This window comes from Caenorhabditis elegans, chromosome X (genome assembly GCF_000002985.6).
Source record: "Caenorhabditis elegans chromosome X".
NCBI lineage: Eukaryota > Metazoa > Nematoda > Chromadorea > Rhabditida > Rhabditidae > Caenorhabditis > Caenorhabditis elegans.
Window position 1 is genome coordinate 6,653,445 of NC_003284.9, and position 15,569 is coordinate 6,669,013.

Genomic DNA, 15,569 nt, shown 5'->3' on the forward strand with positions numbered 1-15,569 from the left:
GTGTAGAGTTTTTTGACTGCCTGTGTATGTAGTTGCTTCGAAAATGTACACAGTTCAATGATTTAACTGATTCAATTTTCCAGTCATATGTATTTCTTCTTTGACATGTTATTTGTGTCAAAATGCAAAGTAGATCAAAAAAATTCTGGAAAATATAAAGAGTACAAAAATATTTATACTCCCTTGCTCTGGTTTTGTTTTCAAAATTTCAAAAATTGATAAACTATGTCATGTGTTTTTGAACGTTACTTAATTCTTTGAAATCATCACGTCATGTTTTGTTGAAGTTTTACTGATAGACCACACATTATTCTAGTTGCTTATATGTGTTGTGATACTCTTATTTTCTAAAAAATCAAATTTATTCGGATAGGACTCGACGCAAAAAAATATGGTAGAACTTAGAACTTTTAAATTTCTCATTTTCAAAATCAATTACACTCAAAAATTATAAAAATCTCAATAAAACTTGAACTCAAAAATCTTGAAAATCAAAAGCATTAAAAAATCAAACGATGCTTAATTTTTCTTGGCGCATGACCCATTCTATTTAAACCTTGTACCTTCACATATACAATTCCAAAACTGCAAAATATCAGTTTGTTGCTCCAATTGGTCTGAATTTCTTCCAAAGTAAAAAAAAACTCTTCAAAAACCTATGCGATTTCTCTGTCTGTCTGTCATCTTTGTGTTACGTACTTGCATTAAAAAGTTGAACTTTTATAATGCCACTCGAAAAATTCATGGGACAACGACGATCATATTTCATTCTGCTACTCAAATTCTTCATTTTTTCAATTTAAAAATCATTGGTTGAGAGATCGAAATATGGAGGGAGCAAAGTGACAGAACCGTGGATGTGCCGCCTTTTTTATCAAACCACAATTGCACACGTAGATCATTTTATTACTGATATGATATCTTAATCATTTTGTTCGAAACGTCAGTAAAAAACTGTCAAAGATGAAGTAGTGAGGATTATCATTAAATCTAAAAAATTTTCAAAACTAAATTGGTTTGTATAATTGTTTTTTCCGGTTGATTTTCTAAATCGGTGACAAATATTCGATATTTGCCACGTTTTAACTCCTTTGAAAATTATCACAATAACTTTTAGTCAGCTTAGTCACATTGAGTAATATCAGACATTTCCCCTAACGTTATTCCATTTACTCTATTGAAAAATTCAAGCTCCTCAATAAAATATATTTGAATGATAATCAGGGAGAGTTTACACTGTAGATAGCAAAGTATTCAAAATTCTTACGATTTCACAAAATTTGTTTGATATTCATGCTATATTAATTTGATAAAATGATATATGTTCTCTGCTGTGACCATTCAACATTCTAAGAACACGCGTGACTAACAATAAATTATTATATCCAGCTCCGAATGTGATAACGTCTTAGTATGTTTTTTTTTCTCTATTTTTTCCCTCCCAGCGCCTGAAAATCTTGGCTCTAGGTGGTGTTTACAGCTAGTTTCCTTTGGCAACGGGAAAGGACACCGCCAACAAAAGCGCTCATGCCTGACATCCTCTCAAAAACGTTTTAATCTTTAGTGGGATACTCTTTAGCCGATGAACCTGCCCATCATTGTGACACCCCTCATTAAACGTAAGATTCAAACTGACGAATAGTGAACACAATAGTGCACCCTTTTTCGGTGGTAGACAGTAATACTAATAGGGCTGGCAAGAGCCACAGTATCAGTTTACATGTATTTCAATCAAAAATTCATTTTATTGTTTGTTTTCAAACTTTTGTGATTATAAAATTCTAGTAGAAACTTTTTGAAATCATAGTTTTCTTGAATACATACTAACTGCTATGTTTCACTTTGAACCGGAAAACTCGCAAAATATCGAACATAAAAGTCAATTTGACGCAATTCACAAGCAAGTCAAGTGATACGAAGGTATACACAATTTTTCTCAGCGCATTGATTCCCATCATTTTTTCTACCTTTTATCTTTCAAACTTTCTTATCATTTCACCATATTCGTCAGTTTTGTTTTTTCTCTCATTTTTTCTCAACATTGTCGGAAAAATTAATTGAATTCGAATTTTAAAATTTTAGAAAAAAAATCAAGACATCCAATGAATATTCTGCACTATAGCCCAACGCAGACGGATCAGTTATTCAACAATTTTCAGTATCAGAACCATACGTAAGTGCTTTTTTTTATATAACAGTTATGGATATAATGAAATTTAAAATAATGCAGCTAATTTGGTATTTGCGCACTATTTTTAATAAATTTTGCGGCAAAATAGAATCAAACAAGTTTTCCAATTTCCCTGCTTCCAGCTTCCAGCTTCCACCAACTTTACGCAAATTTTTCAATTTTCGATAGGCAATTTTGAAGTTGATAAAATTGGTTGCAAAGTTTCGATAAATTGTCAATCTAAAAATGTCTAAATATTTTATATTCAAGCTTTTGAGTTCTCGCACACAAGTTGTGTGTTTTCTTTTACGACTTATACTTATTTTAAAACTCCAAAACTATCGATTCTGCAAAAAAATACTTCACACGCTTTATTATTCAATGAATATGATTTATAATCACGTCAACAGAACCGCATACATATCTATTCGCTAGTGTTTGGCCACAGTTTGTGGCATTGCAACAAAAGCTTTGAACCTTTTCATTATTTTATTGCAGGTCACCCTCGAACAGTACATCCTCATCAGAGGGGTCGGATCAACAACAAATTGTGTCTGATTTCGTGGATACTGCAAGTTTTATGATAAGCTGGAATGGGCTTGGCGAGTTTCCTGATACTGAAGAAGACATTAAACATGTAATACAGCCAACGGAAAATTTATCACTGAATATTGAAGAACAGAAAGAAGTAAGTTTTGAGTTCGAACCATCAACTTTGACGTGTTTGTATTACTCATAGACTATGAACACTTTAACGACACTACTTAATTTTTTCTAAAATCATAAAAATGTTAAAGGTCATAAAAAAACAAAAGGGAAAAGCCAACGCCCATTCTTCTTTGTGCTCATAAAAAATTATTTTTAATCACGTGTATTCACTACAATTGACGACTCACCGTTTATTTTCAGATTGTTGCTTTCCATCATTTGCCGCGCAATGTTTGCCCTACGATTTGCGCTGTTTGCGGAGACCGAGCCACTGGATATCACTATGAGGTACCGACCAACGACAGTAGAAAAAATTGAAATCAACCTCCCGAAGGGTTGTATATACTTTTGGCGTGAAGAATTGTGACCAAAATCTCACATCAATGTGGATTTGACTTTTGAAAATTGTAATTTCGTAGTTTTTAATGGTTTTTTTTCAGGTTCCATCGTGCAATGGGTGCAAAACTTTCTTCCGTAGAACTGTTCTGTCACAGAGAAAATATGAATGTATGCGTGGAGGAAAATGTTTCAATGTCCTACCAAAAGGTACTTGCTGTTTTTCAACAATCAGAACATTTCCGGCTTTTGAGCAACTTATTGTCAATTACGCAATTCCGGTTAGAATTAGTGACTCCGGCGATGGTAAACTGAGCGTTATCAGAATAACGAGTCAGAAAAGTTTGATAATGACCATCATATGGTCAAATCAAAAATTGATCTTAAAAAGTATTTCAAAAAGAAACGTCATTGTTCAGTTTCGTGCTCGATCTTTGTTTTACTATAGCAAACAAGACGAAATGAATATTTCCCGTTTTCACAAATCCGCAGATAGACAAATGCGGGCAAAGCACAAAACACCAATGTGATTATGTTTCAAAAATGTTTTTGATCACTTGTTTGCAGAAAAACGGTGCTCCTGTCGATCATGTCGGTTTCAAAAATGTGTGGAAGTTGGGATGAATCCATTTGGTAACATTCAAATGACTCATTTCCTTTGTCAATTTATACTTGCAGCTATCCAAACGAATGATTCATTATCCTCAAACGCAGTCGTCACGAAAATTGTTGGAAAAAGGAAGAATTCCGTGGACAATTCAATTCCGTCAACTTCAAAGGTATGAGAAAGTTACTGCATTTCCGCACCGTCTCTTAAACGCCACAGACACCGCTTGGAATAATAGAGTTCACAAAAACAAACATCGAGTACAAAAAGAGAGAGAGAGAGAAAGAGAGAAACATGCCAGTCATCGTTGGCGGGGGGGGGTCGAGAAGAAGCTCAAATATTTGGTGGGGGGAAGCTCAGAGAAACATGACATGAAAATATAATACATCTGCTAAGAATAACACAAGCATTTATAAAAGAGTGTTTGTAGAAGGAGTAGTGGATATGGAAAAAAAAACTAACATTTGTAACAAATAAATACTGCGATAATTTGATTTACCATGTAAAAAAATTACTGCAAAATCAGCAAAAATGACGGAAAGTGACTTAATTTCAAATTCATGCACCAAAATGAAATTTTCGAGTGAATTCAAATTTTGTAGTTGCGTTTTTTCCTTGTCTTTTTTGCGGAAAGACAATTTGGGCACTTTTTAAAATTTTCCCCATATACATTTCAGTTCTGCATCAACTACTTTTTTTACGCAAATAGAACGTTTTAGAAATTCATACCACATTGAGTATTTGAATATATGTTACTTTTAAATTACTGCCCAACATTCACTATTTTTTCTTTAAGAAGAAAACACTTAAATCACTTGATGAAAAGCTTAATGAAGAAAAGCGGTAATTATGTACTACTGAGAAAATCAATAATTGATATATGTAGCGGTGTATAGTGCAGTAGAGTCAAGTTGGCCGTCAATTTGTTTTTTTTTTGTTGAGAAATCTAAGTTTTGGTTATCTCAAAACATTTAATTGAAACAATAAACATAGGTGTTTAATCATTTTTCATCAGTGAAAATACATATTGATTGCAATTTGCAATCCTAACTGGGAATCGAGGTTCGGCGGTTTAGAAAAATCTAGGAGATCTAACGTGTTTAAAATTTAAATTTCAAGTAATAAACATAAACATTCAAAAATTAATAATTTCAAGCTGAAGGTGTTGGTAAGCTGGAGTTAGACATAAAAAAGGTAGAGAAGTTGAACATCACAATAAAGCAGAGCTTCTTAATTCAAATATTTTAGTTAACAGTGCTTCCTGAAGTGATTTCCATGGATAATGCGATCGACCGATTAATTGATGGTTTAATGTACTTGGAAATTAAAGTGGACGATTTTCGAAGTTGTGCATACAACCCGCCAACCCACGAGTACAGGTCACTGAAGTATCATTTGGAACAACAACCCATGATTAGCATGGCAGACAAACTTGGAGTATGATTTAAATTTTGGTTTCAATTTTTTTAATTTGTTAATTTCTTCAGCCTATGCCCAACTGGCCATTGCGGCAAATCAGTCATGAAGAAATGAAGGAATATATAGAAAGTGGGAATTCTGAACCAATGACACCGGAAAGGTATGTTTCTGTTACCGAAAATTGAAAAATTTCATTTGAAAACTTGTTTCAGAAAAAATTGGTTTGTTTATGATATCCTCACCTCGGTAGAATACGCAAAAACATTCATGTTTTTACATCAAATTGGGAAAGAAGATCAGGTAATTATTGTTTAAAAAATTAAACCAAATGCTTCACCGAAATGTTTTCAGATTCTACTCCTTCGCGCCGTTGTTTTAAAACTTATGCACTTGAATCAAGCATTCTACTCGTATGAAAATAAATACGATATGATTTTTCACCCGGATGGAACTGTGCCACCACATTCCTGGAAGAAAAATGAAAATCCGAACGATAGTATTAGTCAAATGATGACAAAACAAAAAATGGAAGAAATGAAAGAAGAATTCACACTTTCCATACGTCAATTTGTGACATATCAGTTGGATAAAAGAGAATATGTTTTGTTCAAAGCGATTACATTATGTAATGCGAGTAAGTATTTTTGTAAAATGTTTCAAAATGTTTGTTTAAGGAAGGAGTAATGGGTCTGAGTTTTGTTTTGCTCGTATGGACTTGATGCGTGCTCAAATAAACGCATTTTGAAATGAGACTTCCCAAAAATGTTTAAAGATTATTTTATGAGAGTCATTGCCAACACCTACTTTTTTTTAGCTATTTCCGGATTGTCTGATCATGCAAGGGAAGTGGTGACTCGAGAAAAAGAAAAATATAGCAAAGCCCTCATGAAATACTGTTTGGCTAATCGTGGAATGAAGGGACCAGCTCATTATGCTGCAATTATTGCACTCAGCAACGGATTGGAAAATCGTCAGAAAAATCAGAAAGATTTCCATTTTATAATGAAGATGATGAAAAAAGGATTCAAGTTCGATTTGGTGGATGATGTTATGGAAGAAGTTTTATAATATTCATTCAATTTCATTTGCATTGATAGAATTTTTGCTTGATCTCTGGCAAGTCAGAATTAATCGGCGTCCAGAAAAAATCCAATCGACGCCAAAGTAAGATTCGATGTCCAGAAAATGCCGATCTCTGCCGAAAGTCAATCGGTGTTGATTGACTTTTTTGCGCGAAGACCTCTGTCCAATCGACATCGGCTGACCTTTCTTTCGTCGTTGTCAGTCCAATTTTAGCCGATTTCAGTTCAATTAGCGTCAAGTGAGTAACTAGTAAACATCGAAAAATAATTCGGCGTCCAGTGATACTTGGGTTACCGATTGGATTTTTTTCTCGGTGTCGACTGAACTTGACTTGCCAGAGATTGTGCACATAACATTGGAATCTTGTTGGGAATGGGAATAACTAGCAACATTAGAATTATGTTTTATTTTTGTAAATATACTTTATTTCCACATACCTTTTATGATAATCATGTATCATTTATCTAATTTCTGTGATTTTCCTTCATTTTCAGACCACCTACCTACTTGATGTGAATGTTACTCATCTGTTTGATCTCAAATGCAACCAATTCAGATTACTTTGAATTTCTTGAAATTCAATAATAAAAAGTAAAAGTTGATTTTAAATTTACTCGTACAACTTAATTTACAATATTTAATTAGAGTAAGGTTGAAATGTGTTCATAATATTTGATCTCCTTAAAAGTTCTGTATTTTTATTCTTAGAATTGTTGTTTTATAAGCCGAAAAATGAAATTGAAACATGGAGTCCTAAACATAATAGCCGACAAAAGACCAAAACTTGAATCCTGAAGACTTGAGTCAGAAGGAAATGACCAGATATTAGTCAGATAAAGAGACTTAAAAATCATGTACCAATTTTGGCATGAAGGATCCCTGCGCAGAAAAAACTGAGCCTAATTGTGAAGTTTTTAGAATGAAGGACTAAGTTTGAATTTAGGCCTTGGTGTTTGTTATCCAAAATTTTGTTGCTGACACGTCTGTTTGGTAATCTATTTGAAAGAAGAACGAATACAAAAATTGTTTCCAAAAAACTAACACAAGAAGCTAGAAATTTGTATAATTGCATCAAAATAGTAAATGAAAATAAACCGGTTTAGATTTCAAAGCTCTAGTATTTTAGTATAGATACCGTATATTCTCTGTGAGTGCAAGCGCGGCATCCTTTTTTTAGTGCGAATGTCACCTAAAATAGTTGATTACTTTAATTGTTCATTTTTCTTGTTCATTTTTCTATGATTTCTTACAAAATTTCGATTAAACATTGCATTTTAGTGTCTTTGTAAGGCAAAAAGACAAATGTTTTTAAATGAATTTTCACATAAAATATGAGTTTTTGTGAACTTTGAAGTTACTACTTTCGAAAATCAAACAAACAGAAAAAAAAGTAACTTCGAAATAAAAAGTAATTATCGAATGTTGGTGCAACAGTCCCCAGTAGTCCAGCAGTCTCTAACAGTGCACAGGTCGCAAAGACCCCAGAAATTAGTGCTTGCCGCACTAATTTAATCTAAAAAAGTAAACTGGATTTTGATACCAGTTCACTCACAAAGAGCAGTTTTTTTAAACAGTTTTTTACCAGAAATCCGGCTAACATCCGCCAAAATCGGCTATCGGCTGACGGCAAATAAGCCGCATTGCTAAAAAAATACGATTAAGGGCTATTGCAGTTAATCGGGATAATGTTCAGCTAATGGCTACTTCGGTTGATATTAGCCGATTTGCCAAATTAGCCAATTGACAAAATCGGCTAAATTGACTATTAGCTTCCCACTCCTGATTTTAAACACGGTGGTCTTTGATTTTAGGAGCCCAAGTTGATTAGCAATGTTTTTCGACGTTTTTATATTTTAATTGTTTAGTAATTCACTATCATTTGCCATATGATCAATGTTGTAATTCTGTTACAAACAAAATTTGAGTAAATGTAAATAATATGTAATTTATTTTAAAAGCAGACGTTTCGAAGCGTTCTGTTTATGTTTGTTGCTTTACAGAAATTATTTGCAGAACATTTTTTCACATAAATATTTATATGACACAACACTTTTTCACAAATAGAATAATATACAAATAAATTTCTGAGATTTCATGAGAACATAGGACAATTGTACTACTTAAATTACTAATACGGCATGTTTATTTTGCTGGACGATAATCGAAAACACATTGTTCAATGAGAAAGTCGCGAAATTTCTGTCGAGAGTGTTCAGCTTCCTTCATTTTTTGCTCTGAAATAAATAAATCAATAGTTTAATAAATACTTCTCATGTGTAACATACTATGTGCGTGGGCTGTTTTGATGAACGTTTCGTTTAGTGCAATCAAGGATCCGTAACGTGCCGAAAAGTTAGTTGTATCTGAAATTTTCGCAGTTGTTGTCACGTTTACTGATCATTGGGCTTACTTTGTGTAATGAGCAAAACCATTAAGCAATGCATGCTAGATTTCACAGATTTTTCCAATTGTTCTTTGCCTTCCGGTGTTAAATTTTCCGGCGCTGCTGAAAACTCATAGTTTTCTATTTGTGTAGTCAGATTACAAATTATTTAATAGTTGAAAATTTTATGTGCTGATAGCTTTCCTGTTCCTGCACTATATTCTTTGTACCCACCAATTGTGAAAAAGAGCAATTGTAGTGTCAAGACCAGCTCATCGATTGTGAATGATTCTCGATGTAATGGATCCAAAATGCAGACAAACATTTGAGTAAATACGGCGTGTATCACAGAACCCCTGTAAAACACATAATTTGTGAACAGGAATAATCGCATTTTTTTTTCATCAGCCTAATAAACTTTTGATTCATCATCACAAGACACAATAGACACCTTATTTTAATTCCGATCAATCTAATCGTGGTGTTATCACCAATTCAAAACATCGGAAACTCACGAATTAGCTAGAGATTGCATGACATCAGTACCGTCGGGCATAACAACTGTTTTCTTTTTGTCAAAGTAGCTTTCAATTGCTTCGATAGCTATTGCTATTGTAAAGCATGAATTCCGAATAAGCTCTTCCTGTAAATATATACAAATGATCACAAAAGTATATTTATTTGTGTGTTTCAATTGGCTTAAAGTCAGTCTATAACTTGTATGATCATATAATCGATCTGTAGTATTCAGTATTTTCAGTAAGAATATTTGTGCAAGATAAAAAATGAGAGAATTGTTTTTTTTTCCAATTGATAGAAATATTAGCCAGACACGAGAATCATATAATAATATGCTCCGCTTCTATCCGGTTTTTTTTAATTTTTCGGTCGACTTTTCTCGTACATTATGATACTTTTTTGTAGGTTACCTTTTTATTAATAGTATGACTGCGTAGAACAAAATTGAGCACTGTGTGGTAGCTGTACCGTATAATATTTTCAATTTAACCAACCAACACGGGAATAATTATTCAAAACTTATTTCCATACTTATAGTTAGTCATAAACAATTCTAATTTTAAAATACCAAAAAGATTCACTTTTTTGTTTTTATAAATGGGCAGCATTTAGAGATATGGCTAGTACACTACCACAAATGCTTTACGACACATCTCCTAAACGATAACCAAAAAACACGTTCTTTACGCTGAGCAAATTTAAATCACCGGCATTTAAAAAATACCGTGTTTTACCTTATCAGAATCCGAAAATTTGGATAAATCAGGTAATTTTTTAGCAAATTCGATAGCACATAGTAAATCAATCGTACACCATTCAGGAAGATCTCTTTTGAAGTCGGTTTCTTCCTGAAATAGATAATCGAAGTTTATCAAAAATAGTTCTTCCCATCCATCATATATCACGATCGAGAAAAAAAATCACATAGTGCACGTGGGATGTACCTGATAATTATTTAGGTTGTCCAAGAAACTGGGCATAGTCAGGAGTGCACTGATGTGTAGATCTATCTTCTCCACGATTATATTACATTTTCTGAAATTATTTGTTTACTTTTTACTGAGTGTCTTCTCTCCTTTTGTCCTATCAAGTCGTTTAAAATTCTGTGAAAATGCCAATTAAGCAGATTACTGTAGTTGATTTACAACTTTTCAGTATAGAATCTCTCACAGAATAACGTTCTTGATGTCTAACCCTACAACAAGTTTCTTAATCATTATTTTCTGATCGCTGTCACTGCGAAAGGCAACAAGGAAGTGGTGGTGGTGATAAACGCATCACGTCTTCGCTATTTTCATCTCCATGTCTTGCAACTACCGACGGTGTTGGTCAACATTATTTTAAACGCGATAAAAAAGTCAATACCTGAATTTAGTGATGAGTCGTAGGGTTTGTCGCAAGCAAGAAGCCGTTTCGGTAACTTTCGGAATCGCGGTAGATGTACTCTGAACAATCTTAATTAGAAAGTTTAAACTCTCCAGGAAACATTTTTCTGATAAGTTTTGCAACAAGGAACAAGGATAGAAAAGGAAGTATCTTTATCATTTGTGATCACATGTTAGACAACAGCTTCCTCATTGAATACGAGGCCAACGGATAAAATTATCGAGATTTTTCCTTGTCTCTCTTAGTGATAATAAATCTCGAGAAGGGTTCACTATGGTTTCGAAGGATTTGGTCATGACGTCACTTTTTTTCTGATTACAAAGAACGTTCGCTTTTTTGTCCTCATCTAATTGAACGGATTTTAATCACGTTTGTAACACTAACGGCAGAATATCAAAGAAACAAGTAAAAGCGAACAAGAAATCAGAGTAAAGCTTGAAGCTTGATCCGATTTATTGGAATCAGCTGCACATTAAACGATGTTTCAAAAAAATCCAATGTGTGACTTCAAGTGTGATGTGTCAATCTTTGCAAAATGTAAAACATCACTCATCTTTTTAAAGGTTTAAGAATCGCATTTGAGTAAATTGTTTGAAACTAGTCATATCTCGCAAAAATGACAAAATATCATAGCAAAACTTTTCAAAACTTCTTTTAATTTTTTAAAGGAAAAGTAGCTTGAAAAACATAAAAGGAAAACAAAACAGCAGAAGGATGAAAAATCTATATTTTAAAATTCAATCCCATTTGAATTCTCTCCAAAATGAGAAGCTATGTTCAATTTAAAAAAAATTAATCAGCTTCTTTGAACTCTGCACACCCAGGACTTTAAACCAGCAGAAATTTTCAAAATTTCTCAAAAAGTGCATTTGGCAACATACCTAAAAGTTGACAAAAAATTTTTTTTGAAAAATCTAACGTTTTTTGGAGTGTTTTATCATGATATTCAGTCATTTTGGAAAGATGATAGTAAATTTAGAGTAACAATAATCCCACTGATGATATTCTACTTTTAAATCCCTTTGAATCGTCTCTTTACGGAAAATTATTGAAAACCGTACCGGTAGCGAGATCGAGGCAAGATAAGCAGTTTGTGGCGCGACTTTTTCTTCGTTTCCAACTATTCCTGACGTGACTGCTGTAACAAAACAATGATTAACTATTACACATGTTTTCAATAGTTTTTTTTCTGTTTGTAATGTTTTTCTATACAAACACAAAATGTTTTGATGGTCAAAATATGATAAGAACGAAGGTTGAATACAATGTGTTAGATTAATATCACATCTTGACCCCATTTTGAATTATGTACGCATGATTTTAAGATAAAATAGATTTGAAAAGAAAATGATAAAAATACCTTCTTTTCGCATTCCTTGTTGAAGACAACGATCTAGTCTGCAACTGCGACACTTGATTCGTGCTCCTGAAACAAAACACATGAAACCCTGTTCGGGGAATAAGACGATTAGAAAAAATAAAACAAAAACTGAAAGAGCCATTTGTTCGACGAATTCTGACTGATCTCGAATGTCGAATCCCAGATGTTTTTGGCGAGGACACTTTTGCCACATGATGTTACGCTATTTCTTGAGAATATAGACCGCTTATCTTACAAGTGCAATAGAATGATCACTGATTACACACCATTGCGTGCATTTTTGAACGATCTGTCGTCTGCCTACCAGAGTTCACATTATTATTTAAACTTATTCAAATGTGACTTTTGAAAAAAAAAATGTGTTGGCGTCAAAAAGTAAAGAACAAGAATAAATTCTCAAAATGTTTTTAAAAAAACTCAAATCCAGTTTAAATTTATTTTTTCGTAGTATGAAATCAAATGCCGTTTTCTTACAAAACCAAAACAGAATTTATAAGCCTCAACAAACAGATGGTTTGATTTCTGCTCTCAGCTATATGCTAATCGAAAACGAAAAGGAAGAAATGTTTGTAATTGAAGTTGATTTTTGTTAAGAAAACGACTAAACAACGGGAAAACGAAACATGCAACCACGACACATTCAGGTGACTCTGGTCAGGTCAATAAGGATTAAATATATTTCTTGATAGTTGCTGAACTCTATGAACGTTTTTTGAAGTGATCAAATGGTTGTTGAAAATGGAATGATTTTTCGAAAGGTTGAACTTTCTTGAATCATTTTTTAAGAAGGAGTAACGTTTTTATGTATTCTGAACGTATAAGCTCCAATTAACCATTTTAGTAATGCAACTTCTCCGATATTTTACGAAATTCAGATGGTTGTTCAAAATTTTGAAACAAAATCCTACATTTTGTTAGTCAATTTTTCCAGCAATCCGAAGTTGATTTACTTTTTTGAAATATCATCTTTTATTGCATAATTTGGTCGTTTATCTCAGGTTATTTCGTTGCTTAAAGTACACTGAAAGCTAATAGATAGCCAAAAATTGCCAAAAATGTTATCTATCAACTATGAATCCATCTTAATTAAATGTGAGATGAACGGTACCAATATACAATGAAGGATAATACTTTGAGAAAAAATGAACTTGCGAGAGCTGCGACACGGAAATACTGCTAAAATGTTGTTAGCTGAAACTATCTAATTTGTTGTAAACTTTGAACCGCTAAAAACCATTTTTTAAATTTTTTTTTAGAAATTTTCATTACAAAATTCGCTTATTTGAGCACATTTTAAGACTATGCAAGCTAAAACCCAGAACTGATACTTCTCTTTTAAGGGTTTATCACTTGTAGGTCTTTCGCCTTATTCTGTTCTATTTTGTCATGTTAGTATGAGTATAAAAGAAAAGTATAAAACAAAATCTAAGAAATACAGGACAAGATTTGTTTTGAAAAACGAATAGAAAGCTCAACAAAAGACTTTCCAAAGAATGTACTTCTTGGTATTCTTTCATACACTCCGTCTATATTCTTACTAATATCACTAACTAGAACAAAATGAAAGTACACCCCAAAAAGTTATTGACTAACTAACACCAATTAAAAATAACCATGTACTTGTTCGAACTGTTTCATGATCTATTATTTATATTAAAACACGATTTAAAACTCTAAAAGCGCACCCTACACTGTGTTCAACTGACCAAGTTCTTTTCATACGTCAAAACAAAGTACAACTGGAGACCGAATCGGCTACGTAATGAATGAATGAAACCCCTGCCACGCTTGGAATTGTTTGCAACTACAAACAATACTATTTGAACTTACCCGCCACGAGACGCATGTTTAACAGGCAATTTGAATCGCCGCGAATACATCGGTAACTAGAGCCCGAGAGAACACACCGTCTGAAAAACGTTTTGCATCCGTTGCAAGATGCTACCTGAAAAAAGTTAATTGTACCACCTGTAGTGCAGCTAGAACAACAATGAACTCACGTTATAATGATAGCCAGTGGCTGGATATAAGCAAACTGCACATGGTAGATCGAAAACTCTTCGTTCTTTAGCTTGTGACACGGTTGGCTGAAAAAACAGTATCTCACTTTTTTTTGTTTTCATTTTGTTTTAAGGAAACCCCTTGCCTAATAGATTTTTCCTTCAGGCATGTCGTCAACACGTTTATTTTACACGGACATTACAGATGGTTTAGTCAGAGTCAACCATTATTTATTCAGTGACGTTTTCACTCGCCACGAATTATGCTGAACTGAGTCATATTGGAATTATCAGTTTTTCTACTGATATGGATTGATATTTTGTGTGTGATGATAGATGTTTCTCACAAAATGTTCGAAAAATGATTTTTTTTTTCAATTTTACTTTTCACTGTAAAAAATGAATTTGAAAAAATTATGCAAAATCTCAACTAGACAATTGAGTACTTGAGACACTGTAAACGAAAAAGTACAACGGTTCAAAACATGGCTAAATTTAGTCCTTCCGGTGAAGTCTACGGCACTTAAATATCTAGTGACTGCCGCACTTCACGCACGATCAAAACACACCCCGGCGATCACAATTTGTCTAATTACTAAAATTCCGCGTGTGACTTTTAATGTTTCGAAAGGATAAGGATTAGGAATGGAAATTTCCACTACGAGACATGTGGAGTTTAATTGCAACGTTCACATTCTCGGCGTTGCATTTACTGAGCCTTAAAATAGAAAATTTGTTTACTAGTTTTCACATGCCCTTTCCCATAATACTGATCAGTAACATGTTGCTATCATAGGATACACGGACAACAATTTTATCATTCGAATTTCAGGTGCTCCTGCTTTAAAGTACGAAATTTTCGTAGTTTTATAGCACACTTTCCAAACAAAGCGAAAAAAAACCTTTATTGAGTTGTTACTGTAACACACCAAAAAGATATCAGAAGGCACAAGAATGATCTAAACAGGAAATTGTTGCGCGCCACAGAATCGAGAGGGAATAGCATAGGATCCTAGAATAACTAAATACAAGCCATATCAGTGATGTGTCGACTTTTATTTTCATTCGCTATTGGAAAATACGATTAATAGGAATTTTAATTTTCAATTTTTTTTGTGATGCTTATAATAGTCTAGCTATTGTTCAAACATTTATGGCTCGCAATATTGAAAAAAGACAGTCACTTGATTTAATCGCTGTTACGATGAAATCCAAGATAACACAACTGTCTCCCTCTGTTTTCAGTTAGACCTACCTTTGGCGAACTCGATTTTGATAATGATGGTGATGGTGTCGAGTTGGGAGTTGACCACGAATTTGAAGGTGCGTAAGACAGTTCGACAGGGTAATCGGAAGAGAAAGAAGGAAGAATGGTGAGACCGGAGAAAAGATGCGCGTTGAGGATCATACAGTCGTGATTTGGTCGCTGCTTTAATTGTTGTCAGAGCACACTGTTGCAATAGAGAAATAGTTAAATAGTTATGAATGAGAGTATATCGAAAAGGTGAGAAAAAAAGTAAAGGTAGAAAATCAGTATAGAAGATTGCTAGTTAATAACAATCGGAACTCATCGACCA

At 33.4% G+C, this 15,569-nt stretch overlaps 2 protein-coding genes and 2 non-coding genes across 6 annotated transcripts; 2 read left to right on the forward strand and 2 right to left on the reverse strand.

Moving 5' to 3' along the window:
* The first annotated feature begins 2,083 nt into the window (after positions 1-2,083).
* On the forward strand, positions 2,084-6,932 carry nhr-173 (Nuclear receptor). Its single transcript, NM_076718.6, has 11 exons — positions 2,084-2,173; positions 2,669-2,858; positions 3,080-3,166; positions 3,319-3,424; positions 3,782-3,847; positions 3,893-3,993; positions 5,070-5,258; positions 5,309-5,400; positions 5,453-5,540; positions 5,592-5,874; positions 6,055-6,932. Exons 1-11 carry the CDS (start codon positions 2,103-2,105, stop codon positions 6,306-6,308), a joined length of 1,527 nt encoding a protein of 508 aa, NP_509119.4. The 5' UTR covers positions 2,084-2,102; the 3' UTR covers positions 6,309-6,932.
* On the reverse strand, positions 3,438-3,538 carry C56E10.6. Its single transcript, NR_071331.1, has one exon. It is a non-coding gene; the product is annotated as an Unclassified non-coding RNA C56E10.6 (non-coding RNA).
* Positions 6,933-8,327: 1,395 nt separating the features above from the next.
* Positions 8,328-15,567, reverse strand: nhr-137 (the record flags this gene model as incomplete). 3 transcript variants are annotated; one of them, NM_001029335.7, is made up of 13 exons in its annotated part: positions 8,341-8,557; positions 8,609-8,686; positions 8,734-8,829; positions 8,941-9,062; positions 9,222-9,349; positions 9,960-10,073; positions 10,170-10,260; positions 10,591-10,670; positions 11,673-11,749; positions 11,972-12,037; positions 13,823-13,937; positions 13,993-14,079; positions 15,248-15,567. In NM_001029335.7, the coding sequence occupies 13 exons, from the start codon at positions 15,398-15,400 to the stop codon at positions 8,466-8,468; spliced, it is 1,299 nt and encodes a 432-aa protein (NP_001024506.1). The 3 variants fall into 3 exon arrangements, with proteins under 3 accessions (NP_001024505.1, NP_001024506.1, NP_001041235.1); NM_001029334.4 differs by lacking the exons at positions 13,823-13,937; positions 13,993-14,079; positions 15,248-15,567 and having other exon boundaries at positions 8,328-8,557; positions 11,972-12,237; NM_001047770.5 differs by lacking the exons at positions 13,823-13,937; positions 13,993-14,079; positions 15,248-15,567 and having other exon boundaries at positions 8,466-8,557; positions 11,972-11,984.
* Positions 12,470-12,618, forward strand: C56E10.5. The gene has a single exon (NR_071332.1). It is a non-coding gene; the product is annotated as an Unclassified non-coding RNA C56E10.5 (non-coding RNA).
* Positions 15,568-15,569: the final 2 nt, after the last annotated feature.